The sequence below is a fragment of the Brassica napus genome, chromosome C4 (assembly GCF_020379485.1).
Source record: "Brassica napus cultivar Da-Ae chromosome C4, Da-Ae, whole genome shotgun sequence".
In the NCBI taxonomy this organism is placed as follows: domain Eukaryota; kingdom Viridiplantae; phylum Streptophyta; class Magnoliopsida; order Brassicales; family Brassicaceae; genus Brassica; species Brassica napus.
Genome location: NC_063447.1, coordinates 47218430 through 47239973, shown reverse-complemented (window position 1 = coordinate 47239973; position 21544 = coordinate 47218430). Strand labels below are relative to the sequence as shown.

Here is a 21544-nt window from a genome sequence, read left to right as displayed (position 1 = left end):
AACAAGAAGTTACCAAATACAGAAAAATCAGACATAAGAACTTACCAAAACGCTCAGATCTATTATGAAAGCGAGACTTCGTCAGAAGACTTTCATGAAGTCCAGACGACTTCCTGGAAGTCCAGACGATTTCCTGGAAGTCCAGACGACTTCCTGGAAGTCCAGACGACTTCCTGGAAGTCCAGACGACTTTGTTAGAAGACTTCCAAGAAGTCCAGACGACTTCCAGACGACTAACAGGTAAGTCGTCCAAGAAGTCTTCCAGATCTGAAAAACCTGCATATCAAATCCAGATCTGAAAAACTTGCATATCCAGAAACGTTCAAATGACTTAAAAATAGAGAAAATGAGTGGAAGATTAGATAAATCTACATTTATAGAACACACAAAAATACATATATAAAATTAATAGATTTACCTTTAAATTAGTGGAAGATGAGTACCATTTGATTAAAAACCTGCAAAAGAGATAGATTAGTAAGAAATACATGAGACAAAACTGAAAAATTCATATAAAGTTTGGTGTTTTCAAGTCAAAGAGATTAGAGAGAGATTGGAGAGTTTTAGAATGATGAACATTACATTTTTGTTGCAGCCATTTGAGAGGAGGAGAGAGAATGTATAAATTTTTCTTTATATAGGGAGACAAAAAATCCAATTAGGTTAAATATTTTTGACTCAGACGACTTCCTGGACGACTTACATTTCAGTCGTCTGGTGAAGAAATTAAAACAAGTCGTCTGGTTTAAATTATTTAAGCGGGAAAATAATTTTTAAAAAAAAAATTAGGCGGGAATATTTGAACGACTTACATGTAAGTCGTCTGTTTTAATTTCTTCACCAGATGACTGAAATGTAAGTCGTCCGAGTAAATTATTCAACAGACGACTGAAATATACGTCGTCCGAGTAAATTATTCAACAGACGACTGAAATATAAGTCGTCCACACCCTAAACATAACCCCTAAACTTAATTATCTAATTAAAGACTTCATAAAATCAAATCAAACTTAAAAAGTGTTTACTATACACATAAATAAACACATATAAGTGAAAACTAATTTTTGAAAAAAACATTTAAGTTTTCCAAAATCTAACCCTAACAATACATACAATACTACAACATATGTTTGCCAAACTCTTAAACCAAAGTATTTCATGATTCACTACTTCCACTCATCTATCTTCAAAACAAATCAATTTTATCATATCTTAATTTATATCACTTAAAACTGTTTATAATTACTTGATTTTTATTTTTCACACATCAAAATATTTTTTTACAAGATTTATAAATTATTTTTAAAATAAACCGGTACCAGACGACTTACACTTCAGTCGTCCAGACGACTTCCAACATCTCAGACGACTCAGACGATTTACTAGGGCTATATTCGTAAAAATGGCTTCTGTTTTTTTGTTTGGTCACAAGGGGCTGAGCTGTAATTTCACTAGGCTTTTAGGTTAGTTTTGCATTTGATTCAAGTTTGGGTATAGGTTTGGGGTTAAAATCAAGTTGTGGGTTAGTTTTGGCAAAAACCCCAATTTTATATCTCTGAAACAAAAAAAACAAAATAAAATCAGAACCAAACCAAAAACCAAATGGTTCCCAAATATTTAAATACAATATATATATATATATATATATATATATATTAATACTTTTATAAACCAATCATCCAAGAAACTGAACTATTCAATTTTTTATCAAAAATATTTAAATTATCTTAATTATCTGATATTTTATCCAAAAAACAAAATTCTGATATTTTCTCCAAAAATTCGAGTTATGCTAAATTTTTTTTATAATTAATCGAAATTATCTGAAAATGGAACCGAACTTTCCGAGTTGGACCAAAAGTTCTTCTTTTTTTGGTATTAACCGATTTCTAACTTTGTTATCCAAACTGAACTGAAAATCGAAATAATCGAACTAGATTTCATTTAGATTTCGTAAATGTCTGAATGGATCTTATATTTTATAGAACCAAAAAGTGAATTAACCGAACGGAACCGAAAATTGAAATGCCCAAAGCTAATTGCAACCATTCCATGACTAAATAGTGTTCGTTTTCTTGTTCCATGACTAAACGTGTTTCATATCGTGGCCTTTTCCTTAGCTTCAATGATTTTTCTTTACCTTGACTGCATAAATGTAAATCACATAGCACATAATTAAAAATTTAGAAGTATAAAATAGACTGTATTACATTGTTTGACAAGTGAGACATGGCCTTTTAGCTAACAAACCCCTTTAGGAACTGCACACTTTCCATGATCAAATAGTATTTTATAACAAAGTTAGTATGTTACTTGTTTGATTGATATACTATAAGACAGTGAGCCACAATTCTGAATCACCTATTCAGAGTTATATAATTAATTAATTATACATTTTCTGATCCATTATTTTCGGTTCGAACTCATTAGCTTCTCATAATTTGAAACATTTAACTTTTAATTAACGAAGGAGCTAATTCTTTTTAAAACTAGATGGTTATCAGATCACTAAAAATCTGGATCTTTGTCACAAGAATTATGTTTAATTAATTTATCTGTCGAGTTTATGAATAAGTAAGTCACGAAATATTAGGACACAAGAATATATTATTGCTAGGTTTTTAGTTTTAAGAAATTGAAGTGTGAAATATGTATCATGTATGAAGTCTTTTTGCATATAAAAACAAAAGGGAAATCTGTTTTTTTAGAGCAAAAAAATGGTAACTATGTCCCTTTAAACTAATCTATACTATTTTATGTCCTATTAGACTAATTTTTTCCAAAATGGCAGTAATGCCCTTAAAATTGTAATTTTTTTAAAAGATATATATTGAGTTCGACAAGGGGGATCGATCGATCCCACTTTACAAGGTATAGTGGATCGATCGATCCCGATCATTATTCAGAACAAAAAAAACGCGAAATATATACTGATCGACCTGGTCCATTTCACTCGATTGGCGAAGGTTGATTTACACGGATCGACCAATCTGTAAGGATAGATCGATCGATCCCGTGCCCAGGAAAGAATCCCAAATCGAATTTTTTGGTTTTGTATGATTATATCCGGATTGATTCCCACTTGATTTGAACCGACCAAGCATGATTTCAACTCTTTAAACTCGATTTCTCTGGGATGAAACCCATAATTTCCCATTCACGAACAAAGGGGGAGAAAATCAAATTCTCACCCGAGTTCATTAACCCTAACTCACTCAATTTCATTCTGATTTGGACGATTATTTGACCTAACCCATACGATTTCGTGAGCTTTTTACGAATCTATCACTCTTTAGTTCGTTCTGCAAAGGTATGAAACTCTATCTCCACTTCTTTTTAGAGTTTGAAAATAGAAAGGTAAAAGGTAAATTTTTTGAGTTAGTTAGGATGTTTAGGCTTCAATCATGTGTTAAGATGCTGATTAGAGAAGATTTTGTACACAATCATGGCTTAAATCATATTTTGGGATAGATTTAGGAATTTTAGGTATTTTATTTTAAAAAAAAAACAAAACACCAAAAATTGAAATTAATACAGTGAGAATGCTAATTCTTTGACATTGGTTATTGATAAAGTATTAAGAGACATTATTTAACTGAGCTGTGATATTTGTTATTAATAGATATATGTTGTATTGTATTCAATTTTAAGGTATGGAGTTGGAGTTGCCTAATCGTTTATACGGTGAGGGATTGGAACCTCAGGTTAAGAAGATTAATAACAGCTGCCGACTAAAACTTCTCGAGTTGCTGAAAGAAAAAATGGAGCCAGAATTCGATGAAGTTATGAAAGATCCTATTTTTTCACAGATTATGGTTATCCAGAAGAATGATCTAAAGTTTTCAGCGAGGTTGGTACACTCTTTCTTGTGTAAGGAGTTGATGACAAGCAAGAAACATGAGAAGTGGTTCACTTTCGCTAGGAGACCTCTGCGTTTTGGATTGCAAGAGTATCATGTTGTCACTGGTCTGAAAGTGAAGCGAGAGAATAACAGTGGGTTAGTGACATGGAAAGATGATGATGGTTTTTGGAGCAAGCAGATAAAGACAAATGGAAAAATAAATTTGCAGATCATAAAAAAGAAGCATTTGGAAGAGAGCAATACCTGGACTTGGGTTGATAGAGTGAGACTGATATATCTTTGCGTTATTATGGGTGTGGTGATGGGGAAGGATGAGAAGGTGAATATCCCGCATCAGTACATGAAGTTGGCGATGGATTTGGAGAAGCTTCGGAATTACCCATGGGGTCTGTATTCGTTTGATTTCCTTCTGAAGCAAATTGATAAAACAAGGCATAAATTGGAGCAGAAAGAGGGGTATCTGATGGAAGGATTCTTGTTTGGTTTCCAAATTTGGATAATGGAAGTTGTTCCTGCTTTAGGAGAGATTTGTGGCACAAAAGTCAGTAAAAATTTTACAGGTCCACTGTGTGGTAATTGGAGAGGATGTGCAAAATGTTCTTATGAAGATATCATTGGCGCTGAGAACTTATTCCCAGAAAATGTATGCATATATTTTTCTAATTAAAATATTTATTGTCTTGTTCACTTTACTAATGATTTGATTGTTTGTAGGGGATTTTGCATTCATTCATGGAATCCAACATAGATGGAGTGGTCCTTTTGGCAACTGATTTTGTACAGAAGGATGAGAAGAAAGATGAAAGAGTAGATCGCATTTTGGATATGATCAATAGCAAACATGATTGGAACAATCATGTTTGGGGAGTAAAAGAAGCTACGAACTCTGAATTTGAGGAATCTGGCGAAGAGAAAGGAGAGGATCAAACAGCTGATACTGAGAGAGGTGAAAATAGTCATGTTGCAGGGAATGTTGATGGCACAGCTGATGTTTCGGGAAGAAACAAGAGAAAGCATGCAGACCGAGGAGCAGAGTCAAGGAAGAAGAATGTTTTGTGCCACCTAGCTGCTTCATCAAAAGGGAATATTGACACAGATATGAAAAACTTCTTGGAGGATCTGGTACAAGCTTCTTTTACTACTTTTGGGGAGAAATTCTGTCAGCAGTTCTCGGACAGGTTGGGAAAGATTGAGACTGAGGTTACACAACTCAGGACAGCTTCGGAGAGAACTGGGCAATTTGAGACAGTTGTAACCGACAGATTGGAGAAAATTGAGGCTGAGGTTACACAGCTCAGGACAACTTTAGTGGTGACTGAATTGATGGGAAAGAGTGATCAAGCAAGCGGTCCTAGCATGACCAAAATCAACAGTGGTCCTAGCACCAGCAAAAAAGGCACTGCTCCATCAAAGAAAAAGGTAACTAATAAGAGAAAGAGTTAAAAGTTGTTGAAAGCTTGGAACTAGGCGATGGAATGTAGGTCTTTGAAGCTAGGTTGTTGGAACTTGGAATGAGGCGATAATATGTATTTGAAACTTGTCGTTTATGTAATGACTATATTTAATGTAATATGTATTTGGAAGTTTGTATGTTTATTATGGATTTCTAACTTGTCGTTTATGTCTATTCTCTATTTTGAACTTGAAATTTGTATGTGTAATTTGTAATTGTACGTGTTTGTCAACAGGCTGTAAAAAACCAAGAGTTAAAGACTGCTGATTCGTGTGTCAATTTACCTCATGCAAAAGTTACTCAATCATCAGCTAGTGATCTTCGTATGGGTACACAAGAGTTTCTGGAAAGTTGCATGAAGAACCTTCCATTAGACACATTTGTGAAAGGTTTGAATCCTTCTCAAGCTAAAGTCGAAGATTCATTGGATTGGTTGGAACTTCCAAAATCATTGAAGTCAACAGATTTATTGGAACTTCTAAAATCATTGAAGAAGCCAGCGGTCCGATTAGATGTCTCGCTAGCGGATACACTTTCTACAGTGTCTTCGCTATTGACACTTGTCTATCCGAAATAAAAGCCAAACCATTATCATCAGCAACAACAACTTTTAATTGTCTCATAAACCATTCCCAAGACTGTTCATTCTCAGAGTCTACTATCCCAAATGCAATAGGATATAAATTTGAATTTCCATCTATAGCAGTTGCAACCAGTAGCACCCCTTTGAATTTACTCTTCAAGAATGTTCCATCGACAACAATGACACGCCTCATGACTTTTTTAAAGCCTCTGATCGATTGACCAAACGCTATAAACAGATATCGAAATCTACCATCGACGTCAGTCTTGTAAGAGGAATGTGTACCCGGATTGGCCTCTCGCAGCATGTGCAAGTATTTTGGTATTTTCCCATAACTTTCCTCTGGAATACCTTTAACAGCGTTGACTGCATATTCACGGGAATCCCATGCTAAAGAATCAGAGATCTCACATCCATAATCATTACGCATAATCTGAACAATATCTTTCGCTTTAGGCCCTTCCTTGATACCTTCATATTTATGCATTAGCAGACTGCCTATCGTTTTCGCTGAAGCTGTCTTTCCGGCACTGGTTTTGTTTGAAGGTGCGCAGGAATGTACACCGACATACTTCTTAATAATAAAATATGTGGAGCCCTTCAAACACTCAGCTCGAGCACCCCAAAAGCACACCTTATCAGCGCATCTAATACACCAAACTGATTTATTGGTGTTGGTAACTGTGTAGTGAAAGTTATGCTTCATTGCACATAACTCAAACCTCGCTTTCAAAACAGTTTTGTTGAGGAAAAGATCTCCCGTCTTAACCAATTCCACCACCTGACTCTTTGCCAATTTTTCTCTGTTTTCTTTTTCAGAATTGATCTTGTCAGCATCATAATCATCTCCTTCAACCTCGTCTTGCTTCATCTTTCCTTTCTTCTTCTCGTTATGCTTGTCAGCATCATAATCATCTCCATCAACTTCACTTTGCTGCATCTTCCCTTTCCTCTTCTCGTTATGCTTAGCCCCCTTAACAATATTTGAAGCGGTCCCAATGTCACAAGGATTTCGCTCGTTCTCTTCACTAGTACTTGCATCAGTTGGCATCTTATTAAGATCAATGTCGATCTTATTTGGATTTCCTTGCTTTGCTTTATAGCTGACACACAATTGAGTTGACTGATGCTTCTTACAAAACCCTAGAAAATTTTGAACTTGCCTTGAGTTTCCAATGATCACTGGTGGACATTTTGATGAATTGATCAATCCAATAGGAAGGTAACTCAACTCCAAATCAGCATCTGTTTCTTCAAAACCAAAATCTTCTATAACGTTTTTCTGTAACTCTTCCAGAGAAGACTTCAATTCCAAAGCAAGTAACCTTCCCCCTTTCTTTTTATCAACATTAAAACTCCAACCTGAAGATACAACCAATTCCCAAACGCCACATGAAGCATAGACATGAATCATGGTAGAAATAATGTGAAAATTTTGTGAAAATTTTGTGAACAATCAATGGAATATAGAAGACGGCGAAGAAGGTTGCCAAGGTTTTTTTGTCGCTTTTTTTTGTTCATTTTTCGTTTTTTTTTTTTTTTAAATCTATTTTTTTAAAAAAATATAAAAGTGAATATTCTCAAATATTTTGTTTCCATATTTTTAGGAACTGATTTCTTATCCGTAGAATACAACTAATATGTAGAAATCAGTTTCTACAGTTTTTTAGAATTATAGTAATGTTTAGAATTTGATTTCTACATGTTTTAGATTTATAGTAAATCTGTAGAAATCGGTTTCTACATGTTTTAGAATTAGATTAATGTGTAGATTTTGATTTCTAAGAATTTTAGAATGGTAGGTTAAGCGCGGAATGTGTATTCTACATATTTGTAGAATACTCCTATTTACGTAGATCACGTATTCTAAACATTGTAGATTCAATGAAAAAAGTAGATTTCGTTTTCTACTTCGTAGAATGTCATTTCTACTTTTTTAAGAACATAATCTGAAATTTATAATTTTAACTTTTTTATAACTGAAAAATATACCATTAAGTTCATATAGGTATTTTAACAAATGTTACTATTTTTCCAAATTTTTTTTGTTTCTAAAACTATTTATTAAAATTATTTTCGTAAATATTAAAGGGTATTATAAAAAAATATGACACAAAATATAGATTAGTCTAAAGGAACATAGTTACTATTTTTTTTTTCTAAAAATCAGTATTCCCAAAACAAAATAACAATAATTCACTCGAAAAAGAAGATTAGTGCCCCAAAAAAGAAAGAAAGCAAATGCACTCAGTGACCCTTTATAAATACTCACACTGCGAAGCTACATTCTCTCAACCCAACAATAAAAACAAAAGAACTAAGAGAAAATCAGACTCAGACCCTCCTCTGATTCTTTCCTCATCGACGCCGATGGATTCACTTACTAGTACCCAAAAAGCTAAACCAAGAAAGATGAAGGCTGTTGTAAAGAAGTCTCGAGTTCAAATACTCTTAGATTTGTTTTACCGGGTAATCCAAATAACTATGGTTATGGTTACAGTAGCCAAGCTCTGTTACCAACTAGTCATCATGTTCGAGGACTCTGGTCTCACACGTTTCCTCATCAACCGCCATCTTGCTTTCGTCTTGGGGAACGCGATAGTCATCACTATAGTCGCCAAATGTGGTCTCTTTGTGGGTCAAGAACCAGATGCACGGAGAAACAGCAATGATTTTTACGACGAGTTTGTTCGAGAGAGCTCAAGAAAAGAACAGAGTTTACATACAGATATGGTATGCAGAGAAAGCGAGGCAAAACAGAGCACTGAAGATAAGGGAGAGAAACAGAAAAAGACGGATAACAGTGCGAAACAGAGCTCTGGCGAGGAGAATAGCAAGAAGGACGTAACTGTGAAGAGACAAAGACAAATCATTACCCAAAAACAGGAAAGTCCAAAGAAGAGTTACGAAAGGAGTCGGTCAGAGAAGCTCGAGGGCTCGAAGAAGAGTTCTTGTGGAAGGTTGAAGAGATCGGAGACTGAGAGGCCTGCTGATGATTCTGATGATGAACTCCGATACAAGATCGAGTCTTTCATTGCGAGACAGAGGAGGAACCAAAAGGATGAAGAGTTTTGTATTGTTTAGATGTAAAGAAAAAAAAAAGCAAAGAAAAAAGAAAAATAAGGAAAAACTTTAGTTTATGCAATAACATTCACATATATTTTGCGTGTTTGTAAATATACGGGTAAAAATATTTTAAAGCCCGAGCATAAAATGTTGTTTAGCTTTTCTTTTTATTTTCTTTGTATAATTTTGTTCGTTTTTGTAAAGAGAGATATATTTTTGTTTTCTGTAAGTTTGATGTTAAAATGATTAATTTTGTTGTAGACATATAATCACGTGATGAGCAAGAACCAACCAACAAGGAGAGTATTAAAAGAGCCGTTCATAGCTCTATATGAAGCAGCTCACATCCCCAATATATCCAAATCAGAAGTTTCCAAGTGATAGGCTCTTCATTTTTGGGGAGAGATCAAACATATACTTACATAGATAACGTATGAGCCGAATTATGTATTAAATGCTATTTTTTTAAAAACAAAAATTTTCTTAATATTTACACTTTTAACTAAAACTACTTGCGGATAAAAACAAAGGGAATATAATATAATGTTAAAATTGGACTTATGTATACATACCGAATCATGTGTGATGATGCATGTATAGAGAAAGTATGCACCGATGATGCAATGATGCATGTCAAGCGAGGCTATCATAGCCATGTATAGGTCTGGGCATTTTAATCTGGACCCGAAGACCCGAACCGGAACCGACCCAAAAATATCCGACCCGGAACCGAACCGAAAATTTACAAGTACCTTTTGGGTCTAAATTTTTTTTACCCGAAAGAACCGGAACCGAAAGGAACCGACTCGAATAGACCCGGACCCGAAAAGAACCGACCCGAAAAGAACCGACCATAATAGATCCGACCCGATAAGAACCGATTTGTACCCGACTTAAAAACATGTATATCTAAAACTATGATGTTTTTGTGTTCTATTTTATATATATTATTTTATGATTCAGTTGAAATATCTTTTGATAACAACATTTGTTATTATTTTTTAACATTTTTTAAGTAATATAAAGCTTTAAAATGTAAAATTTAGAGTTTAAAAATGTTTTATTTTAAGTATTAATAGTTTCATTTAAGTTATTTTGTAAAATTGTAGATATATATGACAAATATCAACTAAATTTGATGGAATTGAGTATGTCATGTTCTTTTCAGATCCTAAATACCCGAACCGGACCCGGACCCGATATGGACCCGAAAAATTACGGGTATTTTATGGGTATTTTAATTATAGACCTGAACTGACCCGGACCTGAGAAGAACAGACCCGAACCCGAACCGAAAATTTCTAAGTACCTATTGGGTCTAAATATTTAGGACCCGAAAGACTCGGACCCGAAAAGAACCGGCCCGAACCCGACCCGAAGACCCGAACGCCCATGCCTAGCCATGCACATTCTCCTGTCTCCGTAATTTCTTAGGCATTTGGCGCCAGAATTTGATCTTCGGCCACGATAAACATTGGAGTCGCCGTAACAGTACAAGTTGCCATGGAAAATGAAGACGGCGACGAAGAACGCAACCGTCGATATGTCTCTCCAAATCAGATGCAAACAAAAAAGGATATGAGCATGATTAACCCGGATTCTTAATTTGGTGTTCTTAACTCATGATTTGACATTACTAATGCGATGATGCATGTCAAGCGAGGCTATCATAGCCATGCACATTCTCCAATCTCCTTAATTTCTTAGGCATTTGGCACCAGAAATTGATCTTCGGCCACCATAAACATTGGAGTCGCCGTAACAGTACAAGTTGCCATGGAAAATGAAGACGGCGACGAAGAACGAAGAACGCAACCGTCAATATGTCTCTCCAAATCAGATGCAAACAAAAAAGGATAGGAGCATGATTAACCCAGATTCATAATTTGGTATTCTTAACTCATGATTTGACATTTTTTTTATTTTTTTATTTTTTTTTACATTTTTCGGTTAAGAACTTAAGAACCAGCTCTTATATATCTTATTTAAGAGACGATTCTTAACTTTTCTTAGTTAAAAGCAAAGAAACGGTTCTTAACCGAAACTAAAAATCCAACTCTAAGAATCCGGATTGACCATGGTGTAAGGGCCTTGATTCGGGCCATCAATGTTATTTGTTCTATTTTAAAAATTGTAAACCCTTTTGATGTCAAAATGTTATAAGGCCGCTGTGAAATGTTGACCTGATATTTTTCTATTTGCAATGCTCTTTCTTTTTAGAAGAGTAATCATTAATGTGTATATTATAAAGTTAATTAATATAGGAGCTGGAGGCTTGTGTTCATTCGTGATGGTCGGTCCATATATCAAAATTTAAATAGAGTTTATAGGTTTTAGCTGGAAAAATTAAATGATAAGGTCGACATAGAGAAATGAAAAAGAAAGAAATAAATGATACTAACTGTTATTTTTATCAGCCTGCTTTATTAATTTGGGAAAGCCGAAGCCATCCATCCCGTTCATAATTATATTGTCGGAAATAGAAAATTCATTTAACAATTTTCAAAGTAAGAAAACCAGCTCTTCCCTATCATTATTATTTTTTCTTATGTCAGAAAAAATATTGTATGATTGTAATTCGTATCTCTGTTCCTAAATACTCTCTGTTACGTAAAAAAATATTACTTAGTCACTTTTTCATACATATTAAAAAAATGATTGATATATATTTATGTTTTCATTAATTACAACTAGTTACCCAATAGTATTTGAGATAAACAAATTTCTTTATAAGATCAATGCATTTTGCAATTAATATTTAGCTGAAATTGATTATAAATTGTAGTTAGACACTTTTTATGTAACAAATAAAAAAATGTTAAAGTGACAATTATTCAAAAACAGAAAGAGTATAAGATGTTCTAGGTAAAACACGTTCATTAATAAAATTATTTTTATCTAAAAAATATTATTAAAACTATAAATTAAAACTATTCAACCAATTACAAAATAGAACTATTAAATTTTATTGATTACACATATTTTGATGAGATTAAAGTTATCTAGAAATATGAAAATATCTTATATATTGAAATATAAAATTTCTTCTAAACATCTTACATTTCAGAACGGATGGAGTATATATTTACCCATACATAAATGCAGTAGCAGAACCGACCAAAAAATTTTCTCGAGTGGATAAAACTTATGTTTAAATTAATTTTGAAGAATAGTTATCATGATCGTAGTATTGATTTTAGAATGTTTCACTAATTTTTTAATCAGAAATATAAGTACTTTTTTCGTAATTCATAGTGACTCATTCCCAAAACGCATAAATATATAGAATTGTTATAAAACAAGTAAAGTATCATATACTTCCTCTGTTTCAACATAAGTTTATTTTAATGTTTTCACACATATTAAAAACAATTCATATTTTTCTAGTTAAGATATTAAAATTCTTTAATACTATTGAATAATAGTTGAATGAATATGAATAAAATTGGAAATTTTGTTAAAAATTTGCATAAAAAGTATAAAAGCGACTCGTACAAAACAAAATTTTACCTTTAAAATACAATATTTAATTTGAAACATTCATAAAAAATAAAAAAAAATGTTTTTTCTATGTATTCTTTAAGAAAATGTAAATTACAAAAAATGCTGATGAACATTATCTGAACAAAATGAATTACTGTAGCTTAGAATTACTGAGGTCACCTAATTTGAACAAATAACATTTGCAATTTTTGTAAAATATAATCATTGTTTTATTGAGAATGTTATTTTGAAATTTTCACAGAAAATTAAGAAAATAATTAACTAATAACGTTTGAGATAATTAAAATATTTATAAGATCAATATGTTTTTTATTGATATTAAAAAAATAGATATTAACTGAACTGATATTTTAAAATAATATTTATATAAAAGGAAAATATGTTAAAATAACACTTTTTGGAACATATTAACACCCTTTCTTTATGAAACATGTGAATTTGTTGGAGGCATTAGTTGCACTGTTTGACGAGATGTAAGTAAAAAAAGATGTTAGTGGTTTCCTCGTAAATTTACAAATCCTGTCAAACAGAAAAAAACGGGAAAAGCACGCGCCTTTCTTCCTTGTCCTATAAAACTGGCGTCTTCTTTCTCTCTCTTCTCTCTACACAAATTACAATGTACTCTCGTCTCTTATACATTTCATATAAGTGGGGCCTTACAAAGGATGGAGTTTACTCTTCTAAGAGTGGTTACCGGTTTTTTGAGACTCTGCAAAATATAGTTCAACCTCAGCGAGGCTTACCTCCTATTGAGAAGAAGTTATGGAGTAGTATTTGGAAGATTAAAGCCCCTTCAAAGCTCAAACACTTTCTCTGGAAGGTTTTGGCTGGCGCCCTTGCTGTGAAAGATAGACTTCGTTCCAGAGGTATTCAGTTGGATACAACATGCGCGGTGTGTTCGTCTGCATCGGAGTCTATATGTCATTTGCTCTTCAACTGCCCTTTAGCACAAGAAGTTTGGGAGAGATCAAATATAAAAATCCCTCGAGGTGGTTTCTCGAGAAGTTCGGTTTTCCTCAATGTTTACCACCTGTTGATCGTTAATGGGAAAAATGGTAATGAGGTACAAAGTAAGAGCTTCATTTGGATTATGTGGCAGATTTGGAAGGGGAGAAATGAGTTGGTTTTTGAGAGGAGACAAACAAACCCTATCTCCATTCTCTCTAAAGCCATAGAGGATGCTAACATCTGGTTTGCAGTCAATACGACCGAGGAGGTAGAAAGAGTAAATCACTCGTGTGCGTCGGGACAGGTTCTGAAGTGGTCTCCCCCACCTATTGGTTACTTCAAATGTAACATAGGTATTGCGTGGGAGAGACCAAATGCGTACAGTGGAGCTGCTTGGATTTTAAGGGATCACAATGGGAAGACTATCATGCATAGTCGTCGTTCATTCTCTGGGGTTCAGTCCCAGATGGAAGCAGAGTTACTGGGTTTTAAGTTTGCAGTGGAGAGCATGATTTCTACTCATCAGTGTGGAGTTATTCTGGAATCTCATTATCAGTTGGTTAGAGAGGCTATGTTATTCCCTCAGAGATACGTTTTGGTTCACGGGCTTGTAGACTCTATCCATATGATGTTAACGGATCTTGATGGTTGGCAATGTGTTCATGTGATGGAGGAGCGGAACAAGCCAGCGTCTGAGATTGCGCAAAGTGTCATAAATGAGAATCGTCTCTCATCTTATATAGCACGTGGTGGCCCACGCTGGTTGCAGTTGCGTCTTTGTGCGGAGGCTACGTCAACGTGACTGTTGTTACAGAGGAGATCAAGTTTGCCCTATGGCCTCTGTATTTCTGGTTGTTTTTCTTGTTAAGTATCTTCTGATGCTTTTGTTATTGTTTTTCTTATTGCTTTTGCTTCGGAAGGTTCATTCCTCCACTTGTATGATACTTGTTTCATCAAGCATAATTTTCAGTGTTAAAAAAAAAATTAAAAAAAAATGAGAAAAAAGGTCAAACCTTTTCAAACCCCCTTTAAATGGATCATTAAGCTAACTCTCTCTCTCTCTCTCTCTCTCTCTCTCTGGATTTCAAAAGAAGGTAAAACCCTTTGTCAATACCCTTGTGCTGAAATAAGCTTTTCTCTCTCTTCTAGATTTGTTCTTTGAGATTTGGCGTTGTGTAAATCTGGAGCCATCCTTTATTTGGGGGTAGGTAACAGAGAGAGAGATGAGAGGAGATTATATACGCCTCTCTTTCTTTCTTCTTCCCTTAGCTTTTGATCTTTAATAGGTAAAACACTCAGGAAAATCAAGAACCCTCTTATATTTTGTCTCTTCTTCTTCATTTCTCTCATTTGTTATCTCTCAACCGCTAGATGTTTGAATACAACGATTGTTTCCATCCTCCCTGATTATAGTTTTACCTAAGTTTTTCCGTTTATCTGTTTCTTATAATAATAAAAAATGTGGGTTTGGTTTCCTCTAAGTTAACCTTTTTTATCGTTTCATATGATAATTGAATATATATTTTGTTTTAGCTATCTTAAATTCTCGTAAGGATGGGTGATTATTATGAATGTTTGATCAAATGTCTAAATGGGTTTCTTTGTTTCTTCTTTCATTGGTTGATTGTTAGCCAAGGAACCGTCACATGGACTACCCTCTGGATTCAATACCTTTGTTTTTTCAATCTCCTGGTGAAGTTAGATTGGATTCTGTGGGTTTTCTATGGGGTTTATTAGCGTTTCAGAGATCATTTTTCTGAGTTGACAAAATATTTATTATGATTTGACATATTTTATTATGCTTAGATATTTGTTTTTAGCAATTATCTATAAAATCTCTTGATGAAATTATTTTGTATTCTGTGGGGTTTATTAGTGATTCAGAGATCATTTTTAACCTGTAGTTATGTGTTTATGCGACAACAGAATTTTAAATCCAGACTAAAAGCATGGCGGATACAATGTCTGCTCATATGGATCGACATAATAAGCCAGGTAAGGAAAAAATATTGTAAAGATTTTATGCAATGAAGGAGACATCTTTTTTTTTTTTTTTTAAAGTTAATGAAGGAGACATCTTTAAGCAAAGATTCTGATTTTCGTAATGTAGATCATGAATGCTCAGAGGATGACAAGAAAACAAAGCTTTGTTCGTTTAAGAAGAAAGCAATCAATGCCTCGAACAAATTCAAACACTCTTTCACCAAGAAAACTCGAAGGAACAGCAGAGTGATGTCCGTCTCAATAGTTGACGATATTGATGTGGAAGAGCTTCAAGCTGTTGACGCTTTCCGTCAAGCTCTCATCTTAGACGAGCTTCTTCCTTCAAGACACGATGATCATCACATGATGCTTAGGTTTTTGAGGGCCAGGAAGTTTGATATCGAGAAAGCTAAGCAGATGTGGTGTGATATGATCAATTGGAGGAAAGAGTTTGGCACTGACGCTATCATGGAGGTTTAAAAAAAAACATAACCAATATCATTTTTTAATATCATCATCATCTTCACGTTAGGATTAAATTGTATCTCTTTTCTTCTTGTTCTTTCAAAAGGACTTTGATTTCAAGGAAATAGACGAAGTCATCAAGTACTATCCTCAAGGTTACCATGGTGTTGACAAAGAAGGAAGGCCTATTTACATAGAGAGGCTAGGCCAAGTTGATGCCACAAAACTGATGCAAGTCACTACCATCGATAGGTACGTGAATTACCATGTGAGGGAGTTTGAGAAGGCTTTCAATATCAAGCTACCGGCTTGCTCCATTGCTGCCAAGAGGCACATTGATCAGAGCACCACCATCTTGGATGTGCAAGGCGTGGTATGCTTTTGTAGTCTCTTACCAGATTTGTTTCGGTATTCAAACTCAAAGATATTGCGAATGATTATGCTGGTATTTAACTCAAGGGGTTGAAGAACTTCAGTAAGGCTGCAAGGGATCTTCTCCAGCGTATTCAGAAGATTGATAGTGACAACTACCCTGAGGTAACTATGATGGTTTAGACCTAGTTTTGTTTTATAGCTAATAACTCAAAGACAATAGCACTGAGATAGTGTGTTTTTGTGTGTTATGGATCATATAGTCATTGAACCGTATGTTCATTATCAACGCTGGTTCTGGCTTCAGGCTTCTGTGGAGCACTGTCAAATCTTTCCTTGACCCAAAGACCACTGCTAAAATTCACGTAATCTTTCTTCTCGTTTTTAACACTCCAAAGATCATAAGCTTAAATGTCCTGCTTACTTACTTACTTCATGTATAGGTTCTTGGCAACAAATACCAAAGCAAGCTGCTTGAGATTATTGACTCCAAGTAAGACAGATACAAAGCCCTAAGTAACTCTGGCTTGTAGCCATAGATTCATAAAATTAAACCTCTGCTTTTTTTTTCTTGTGTGTGTTCAGTGAACTTCCTGAGTTCTTGGGTGGTAACTGCACTTGTGCAGACAAAGGTGGATGCATGCGTTCAGACAAAGGTCCATGGAACGACCCTGACATCTTCAAGGTACTTTTTAAGACACTATCTTCGCACAAAACCCAAAAACAATTAGGGTTTAGGGTACTGAACATTAGTATTTTAACTATTTAGATGGTTCAAAACGGAGAAGGAAAGTGCCCAAGGAAGACATTGTCAAACATTGAAGAGAAGACAATCTCTGTGTATGAGAGCACAACTGAGGTAAACACACAAAACTCAATATTTCACACTCATAGTAAAATTCTAAAGCTTGTCTCTCTCTTGTTTTTGGTTTTGTTTGCTTGAAACAACACATTGAAGAAATGTGAAACCTTTGAGGTCAGTTTCTTTCTCTGTCAATAAAGTTTTAAGTCTTTTATCCCTCTAAGATCCTCTGTTTGATTGATGTTAAAATCCCATTTTGCAGAAGAACTCATTCAATGCAGAGAATGAGAAATTCACACCAATTGTTGACAAAACTGTGGATGCTTCGTCTACTTGGCCTACAAGTCTCCACAAGACAACCTTCACCGAGCCTGAAGGTTACCTTACACAGAAAACATTGATTCAAATTTTTAAAATGTGATTCTGTTATTGTATTTTCTAAAGTCATTACATGTGTCTTGTTTTTTTTTGCCGGAGCAGATGTATACTCTGCCGTGAAGCCGTCGGAGAGGAAAGGAGGAGAAGGATATTTATTCGGGGGCGTGATGTCGTTGGTTATGGGGTTAATGACGGTGGTGAGGCTAACCAAGAACATGCCGAGGAAGCTCACTGAGGCAGCCATTTACGGCGGCGCAGCAGAGAAAGGAGAGACAGCTATGGTGTCGACCCAAGAGTACATGTCGATGGTGAAGAGAATGGCGGAGCTGGAGGAGAAATGTAGGTCGTTGGACAATCAGCCGGCTCCATTCTCCGCGGAGAAAGAACAGATTCTCAACGCCGCTCTAACCCGCGTCGACCAGCTTGAGTTTCAGTTGTCTGAGACCAAGAAGGTAACCAACCAGTCTCTTATTGTTTGTGTTATGTAACGTGTAGAACACGTATGATGTAGCGATTAATTTATTTTTATTTGAAAATATCAGACGCTGGACGAAGCCATGGCTAAGCAGCTAGAGATAGTGGCTTACATCGAGAAGAAGAAAAAGAAGAAGAAGGTACACAAACAAACACTCTTCTTGACGATTATTCATATTTACTTAATTTTGAGTATATTGTTTATTTGTTTTTGTTTTTTTTCAGTTCTTTGGATTCTGAAAGACTTGATGATGCCTCGGGACTATGAAAAACCTGGAAAATATATTTTTAAAAACCATATATATATAAACATAAAATTACTCGCGAAGAGTATTAAAGATTAAAATGTGGAGATATGCTTTCTGTAATTGTTTCTGTTGTTTGTCTATTGAAAAAAAACTGAAAGCTTATGTTTACTATTCGTCATTCCTTCACACCTAATTTGTAACCAAAAAATGTAAAAAAAAATGTTATACTCTTATGTATAAAAACTATATATTGTTAATATATATGTCCCATAGTAGAAACAAAAATCTCTATAATAAATAGTTCTAAAATATCAAACCAAAAGAGAAAACACAATGGTTTTTACCAAAAAAAGAAAAAAAAAAGCAGAGACTGAAAAAAGAGAGTATTAAGTTGGGTCAAGGGAGAGATTTGATCTTAAAACATGGGGATCAAACTAAAGATTCGAACAACTACCTAACAAACATAATTGAAATATCTTTTCTTTTTTTTATATAGAAGTGATAGGGGTGACGCTGACCCCCCTCCTCCCCCACTACATAGCTCCGCCACTGGGTGCATACTCATTATAGCCCGGAAAACTACCGGCCAAGCTCGTTTCACCCAATATCTTCTGCATCAGATCCAGACTCTGCAGTGGAAGTGTCACTTCCATTTATCTATGTTCAAGACAAAAGTCAGAGTTAAGGCACACGTGAACTTTTGAGACTAGTTCTAAGATTCAATATCTACATACATACCCATGGATAATCAATGACTTTCCCCACGCTGTTCAAAACTTTCACCACTTGCTTCGTCCGATATGCTCCCCCATGAAGCACCATCTGAAAGAAAGTGAAGATAACCAGTTGTGTCAGCTTCAGAACTAGTACAATGTAATAGGCAAGAAACATATGAGTCAATTGAAATGACCTTCACAATCTCCGGGTTTTTCCATGGTCCCTTGTCAGAAAGCATGCAACCACCTTGATCCGCGCAAGTACATGCACCTCCCAAGAACTCAGGCAACTCACTGTACAAAAATGCAGACGGTTTAGGACATAAGCATAAGACCCTAAAGAAGAATCCAAAGGCGACAAAAGTAATAGGATTCACATACTTGACATCAATCACTTCAAGCAATTTGGTCATATAGTTGTATCCAAGGACCTACATCACAATGGACCAAATTGAATTTTATATTAACTGATGACAAGTAATTAAAGATGATATTACATGAATTTTGGATGTTGTTTTTGGGTCTATAAAGTTCTTCACAGTACTCCAAAGCAGTCTGAATGCAGGCCCTGCATTCACAATAAACATTTGGTGTAGAGTCTGCATGAATTAACACACATCGAAGATTAATTAGCATATGATAAAAGAGTCTTTCAATACATACTGGATCAAGTATTATAGAAGTTTTAATTAAAAAGTACCTCAGGATAATAATCCCCACCGATCTTTTGTAATCGTGTGATAAGCTCCCGAGCAGACTTGGTAAAGTTTTTCAATCCCTAGAAGAAAAAAATTATATGAAGCAAGAACAGGCATGAGAAACTTATCCGACAATAATGTTCGGGGAAAAAAAAAACTCATTCCACAATGCTAAATCTGAGAAAGAACATTAATTAGAGGTTGTAGGAAATTAACTACCAGTCCCTGAACATCTAAAATAGTTGTGTTGGAGTCAATATGCTTCTTAGCAGCAATTGTGCAGGAAGGAAACTTGATCATAAAGCCCCTCTCAAACTCCTTTACATGATATCTTACATATCGATCCATGCTTGTAACTTGCATGAGTCTGTTAGGATCAACTTTCCCCAGTCTTTCAATGTAAATAGGCCTGCCTTCTTTATCAACACCGTGATAACCGTGCGGGTAATACTCCAGAACTTCATTAATCTCTTCGAAATCAAAATCCTGTTGGGACATATAAAAGGTTAGAAAAATAAGGGTTTACAATACCAATCATCTGTTAAAAAGTAACCTGAAGAATGGTTTCAGTGCCAAACTCTTTCCTCCATTGTATCATATCAGCCCACATGAGTTTTGCTTTCTCAATGTCAAAATTCCTGGCTTTCAAGAACCTCAACATCATGCGATAGTCATCGTGTCTACTTGGAAGCAGCTCGTCGGTTAACAATGCATGTCGGAAGGCATCAACGGCCTGGAGCTCCTCCACATCCCTGACATCCTCAATGGAGATAGCATCACTTTTTCTTCTTCCGCTCTTTTGGTTGAGAGAGTGCTTCAACTTGGTAGATGCATTAAAGTCTGAGTTTCGTTCCTTTTTGTCATCACTGCTCAATAATACCTCAAAAGCTGTTGCGAAACCTGATGAAACCCATAAAGTGACGATTGCATTAGCTCAAAACAATTGAAGAATCTACAAGAACATAGCAGCAGATAGGTGACAATTTACATTACCTAACTACCTTAAATTTGAGCCTAAAAAACCCAACTTTCAGCAAAAGTCACGAAAAATTTATCTGAGAGATACGATTCACATAATTTATCAGATGGGATCCTCGGAGTTTACGCTACAATACCTGACGCAGTATAATCAATCAATCCAAAGATATAATAATAAAGGAGATGAGATCTCTTTACATGGTCTAGGGCATGACATCTTGGATTCCTTCGACAAAATCTTCTATTTCCTTTGATCTATATCTTCGAGAAGATGGGCTGATTCACGAAACAATATACCACCAAATCCATGCATGTATCGTATATCTGATATATATTATTAACTTTATAAATCTAATTTTTGTACTTGTAAGAATAATTTAATATTCTAATTTTTCATTTACAGCAATATCTATTCTATTTAAGTATAAACATTACATGAAGGGGAATTTGTCAAAAATAACTTAAAATTTTGAATTTAAATAACAATCTATAGCTCAAATTCGATCCAAAAAAAAATAACTTAAAATGATAGTGAATTTATAAATATCTCCTTATGAACAAACAAAAATATTTTTTTTTACGATTATAGTGCTGAGAAGTTTTCTCGAGATAATGTAATCTTTTCCAGAAGACTTCTCGAGAAGACTACTAATCTAAAAAAAAACTTTTTAAGAAACATATTTATGTATTTAATTTTAATTAATTTATAAAAAAAATTGATAGAAAATAAATTGAAATCATGTAAATATTAAAAATTCTAAATCATGTAAATTTAAATTTAATAAAATTTAATTCCACATAGATAACTGAATATAGATTGTAAGTTATGATTGTCCATTGGTTAGAGTTTAGTAGCACATGTTCAAGTAATGCTATTTTTACTGTTAAATTTTAGAATCTTAAATGTATATATTTTTAAATTAAAATTTGACATATAAATGTTTAGTTTTGTATATATTAAACATTTTATAAGTTGATTTTGTGTTTAATGAAACATTTATTGTTTAAACTATT

General features: G+C 34.4%; 4 protein-coding genes across 7 annotated transcripts; 3 read left to right on the top strand and 1 right to left on the bottom strand.

Moving 5' to 3' along the window:
- The first annotated feature begins 3653 nt into the window (after positions 1 to 3653).
- On the top strand, positions 3654 to 5305 carry LOC106420632. The gene is made up of 2 exons (XM_022701963.2): positions 3654 to 4505; positions 4577 to 5305. The coding sequence occupies exons 1-2, from the start codon at positions 3654 to 3656 to the stop codon at positions 5303 to 5305; spliced, it is 1581 nt and encodes a 526-aa protein (XP_022557684.2).
- A 2871-nt stretch (positions 5306 to 8176) lies between these two features.
- BNAC04G33410D lies at positions 8177 to 9193 on the top strand. The gene has a single exon (XM_013861512.3). It carries the CDS (start codon positions 8269 to 8271, stop codon positions 8980 to 8982), a length of 714 nt encoding a protein of 237 aa, XP_013716966.1. The 5' UTR covers positions 8177 to 8268; the 3' UTR covers positions 8983 to 9193.
- A 5162-nt stretch (positions 9194 to 14355) lies between these two features.
- LOC106420582 (phosphatidylinositol/phosphatidylcholine transfer protein SFH3) lies at positions 14356 to 18397 on the top strand. Of its 4 annotated transcripts, none has more exons than XM_048756283.1 (14): positions 14356 to 14510; positions 15343 to 15411; positions 15527 to 15873; positions 15971 to 16237; positions 16324 to 16401; positions 16500 to 16601; positions 16680 to 16729; positions 16822 to 16921; positions 17006 to 17095; positions 17195 to 17212; positions 17301 to 17415; positions 17519 to 17868; positions 17959 to 18030; positions 18116 to 18397. In XM_048756283.1, exons 2-14 carry the CDS (start codon positions 15366 to 15368, stop codon positions 18128 to 18130), a joined length of 1650 nt encoding a protein of 549 aa, XP_048612240.1. In that variant the 5' UTR covers positions 14356 to 14510; positions 15343 to 15365; the 3' UTR covers positions 18131 to 18397. The 4 variants fall into 4 exon arrangements, with proteins under 4 accessions (XP_048612240.1, XP_048612239.1, XP_048612241.1 ...); XM_048756282.1 differs by having other exon boundaries at positions 14492 to 14702; XM_048756284.1 differs by having other exon boundaries at positions 14494 to 14620.
- LOC106420629 (phosphatidylinositol/phosphatidylcholine transfer protein SFH8) lies at positions 18183 to 21385 on the bottom strand. Its single transcript, XM_013861485.3, has 9 exons — positions 20729 to 21385; positions 20106 to 20452; positions 19772 to 20038; positions 19555 to 19632; positions 19352 to 19453; positions 19236 to 19285; positions 19049 to 19148; positions 18877 to 18960; positions 18183 to 18795 (listed from the first exon to the last, which is right to left on the bottom strand). Exons 1-9 carry the CDS (start codon positions 20745 to 20747, stop codon positions 18736 to 18738), a joined length of 1107 nt encoding a protein of 368 aa, XP_013716939.2. The 5' UTR covers positions 20748 to 21385; the 3' UTR covers positions 18183 to 18735.
- Between the last annotated feature and the right edge of the window lie 159 nt (positions 21386 to 21544).

Bases quoted from the DNA above. Each gene is read 5' to 3' on its own strand.
- LOC106420632 (XM_022701963.2), top strand. From the start codon at position 3,654: ATGGAGTTGGAGTTGCCTAATCGTTTATACGGTGAGGGATTGGAACCT. The intron at 4,506-4,576 runs GTATGCATATAT...GATTGTTTGTAG, and splicing joins AGAACTTATTCCCAGAAAAT to GGGATTTTGCATTCATTCAT.
- BNAC04G33410D (XM_013861512.3), top strand. From the start codon at position 8,269: ATGGATTCACTTACTAGTACCCAAAAAGCTAAACCAAGAAAGATGAAG.
- LOC106420582 (XM_048756283.1), top strand. From the start codon at position 15,366: ATGGCGGATACAATGTCTGCTCATATGGATCGACATAATAAGCCAG. The intron at 15,874-15,970 runs GTTTAAAAAAAA...TTCTTTCAAAAG, and splicing joins GCACTGACGCTATCATGGAG to GACTTTGATTTCAAGGAAAT. The intron at 17,869-17,958 runs GTAACCAACCAG...TGAAAATATCAG, and splicing joins AGTTGTCTGAGACCAAGAAG to ACGCTGGACGAAGCCATGGC.
- LOC106420629 (XM_013861485.3), bottom strand. The intron at 19,633-19,771 runs GTAGTTAATTTC...TTTTTCTTCTAG, and splicing joins TTTTAGATGTTCAGGGACTG to GGATTGAAAAACTTTACCAA. The intron at 19,454-19,554 runs GTACTTTTTAAT...TAATTCATGCAG, and splicing joins GTGGGGATTATTATCCTGAG to ACTCTACACCAAATGTTTAT.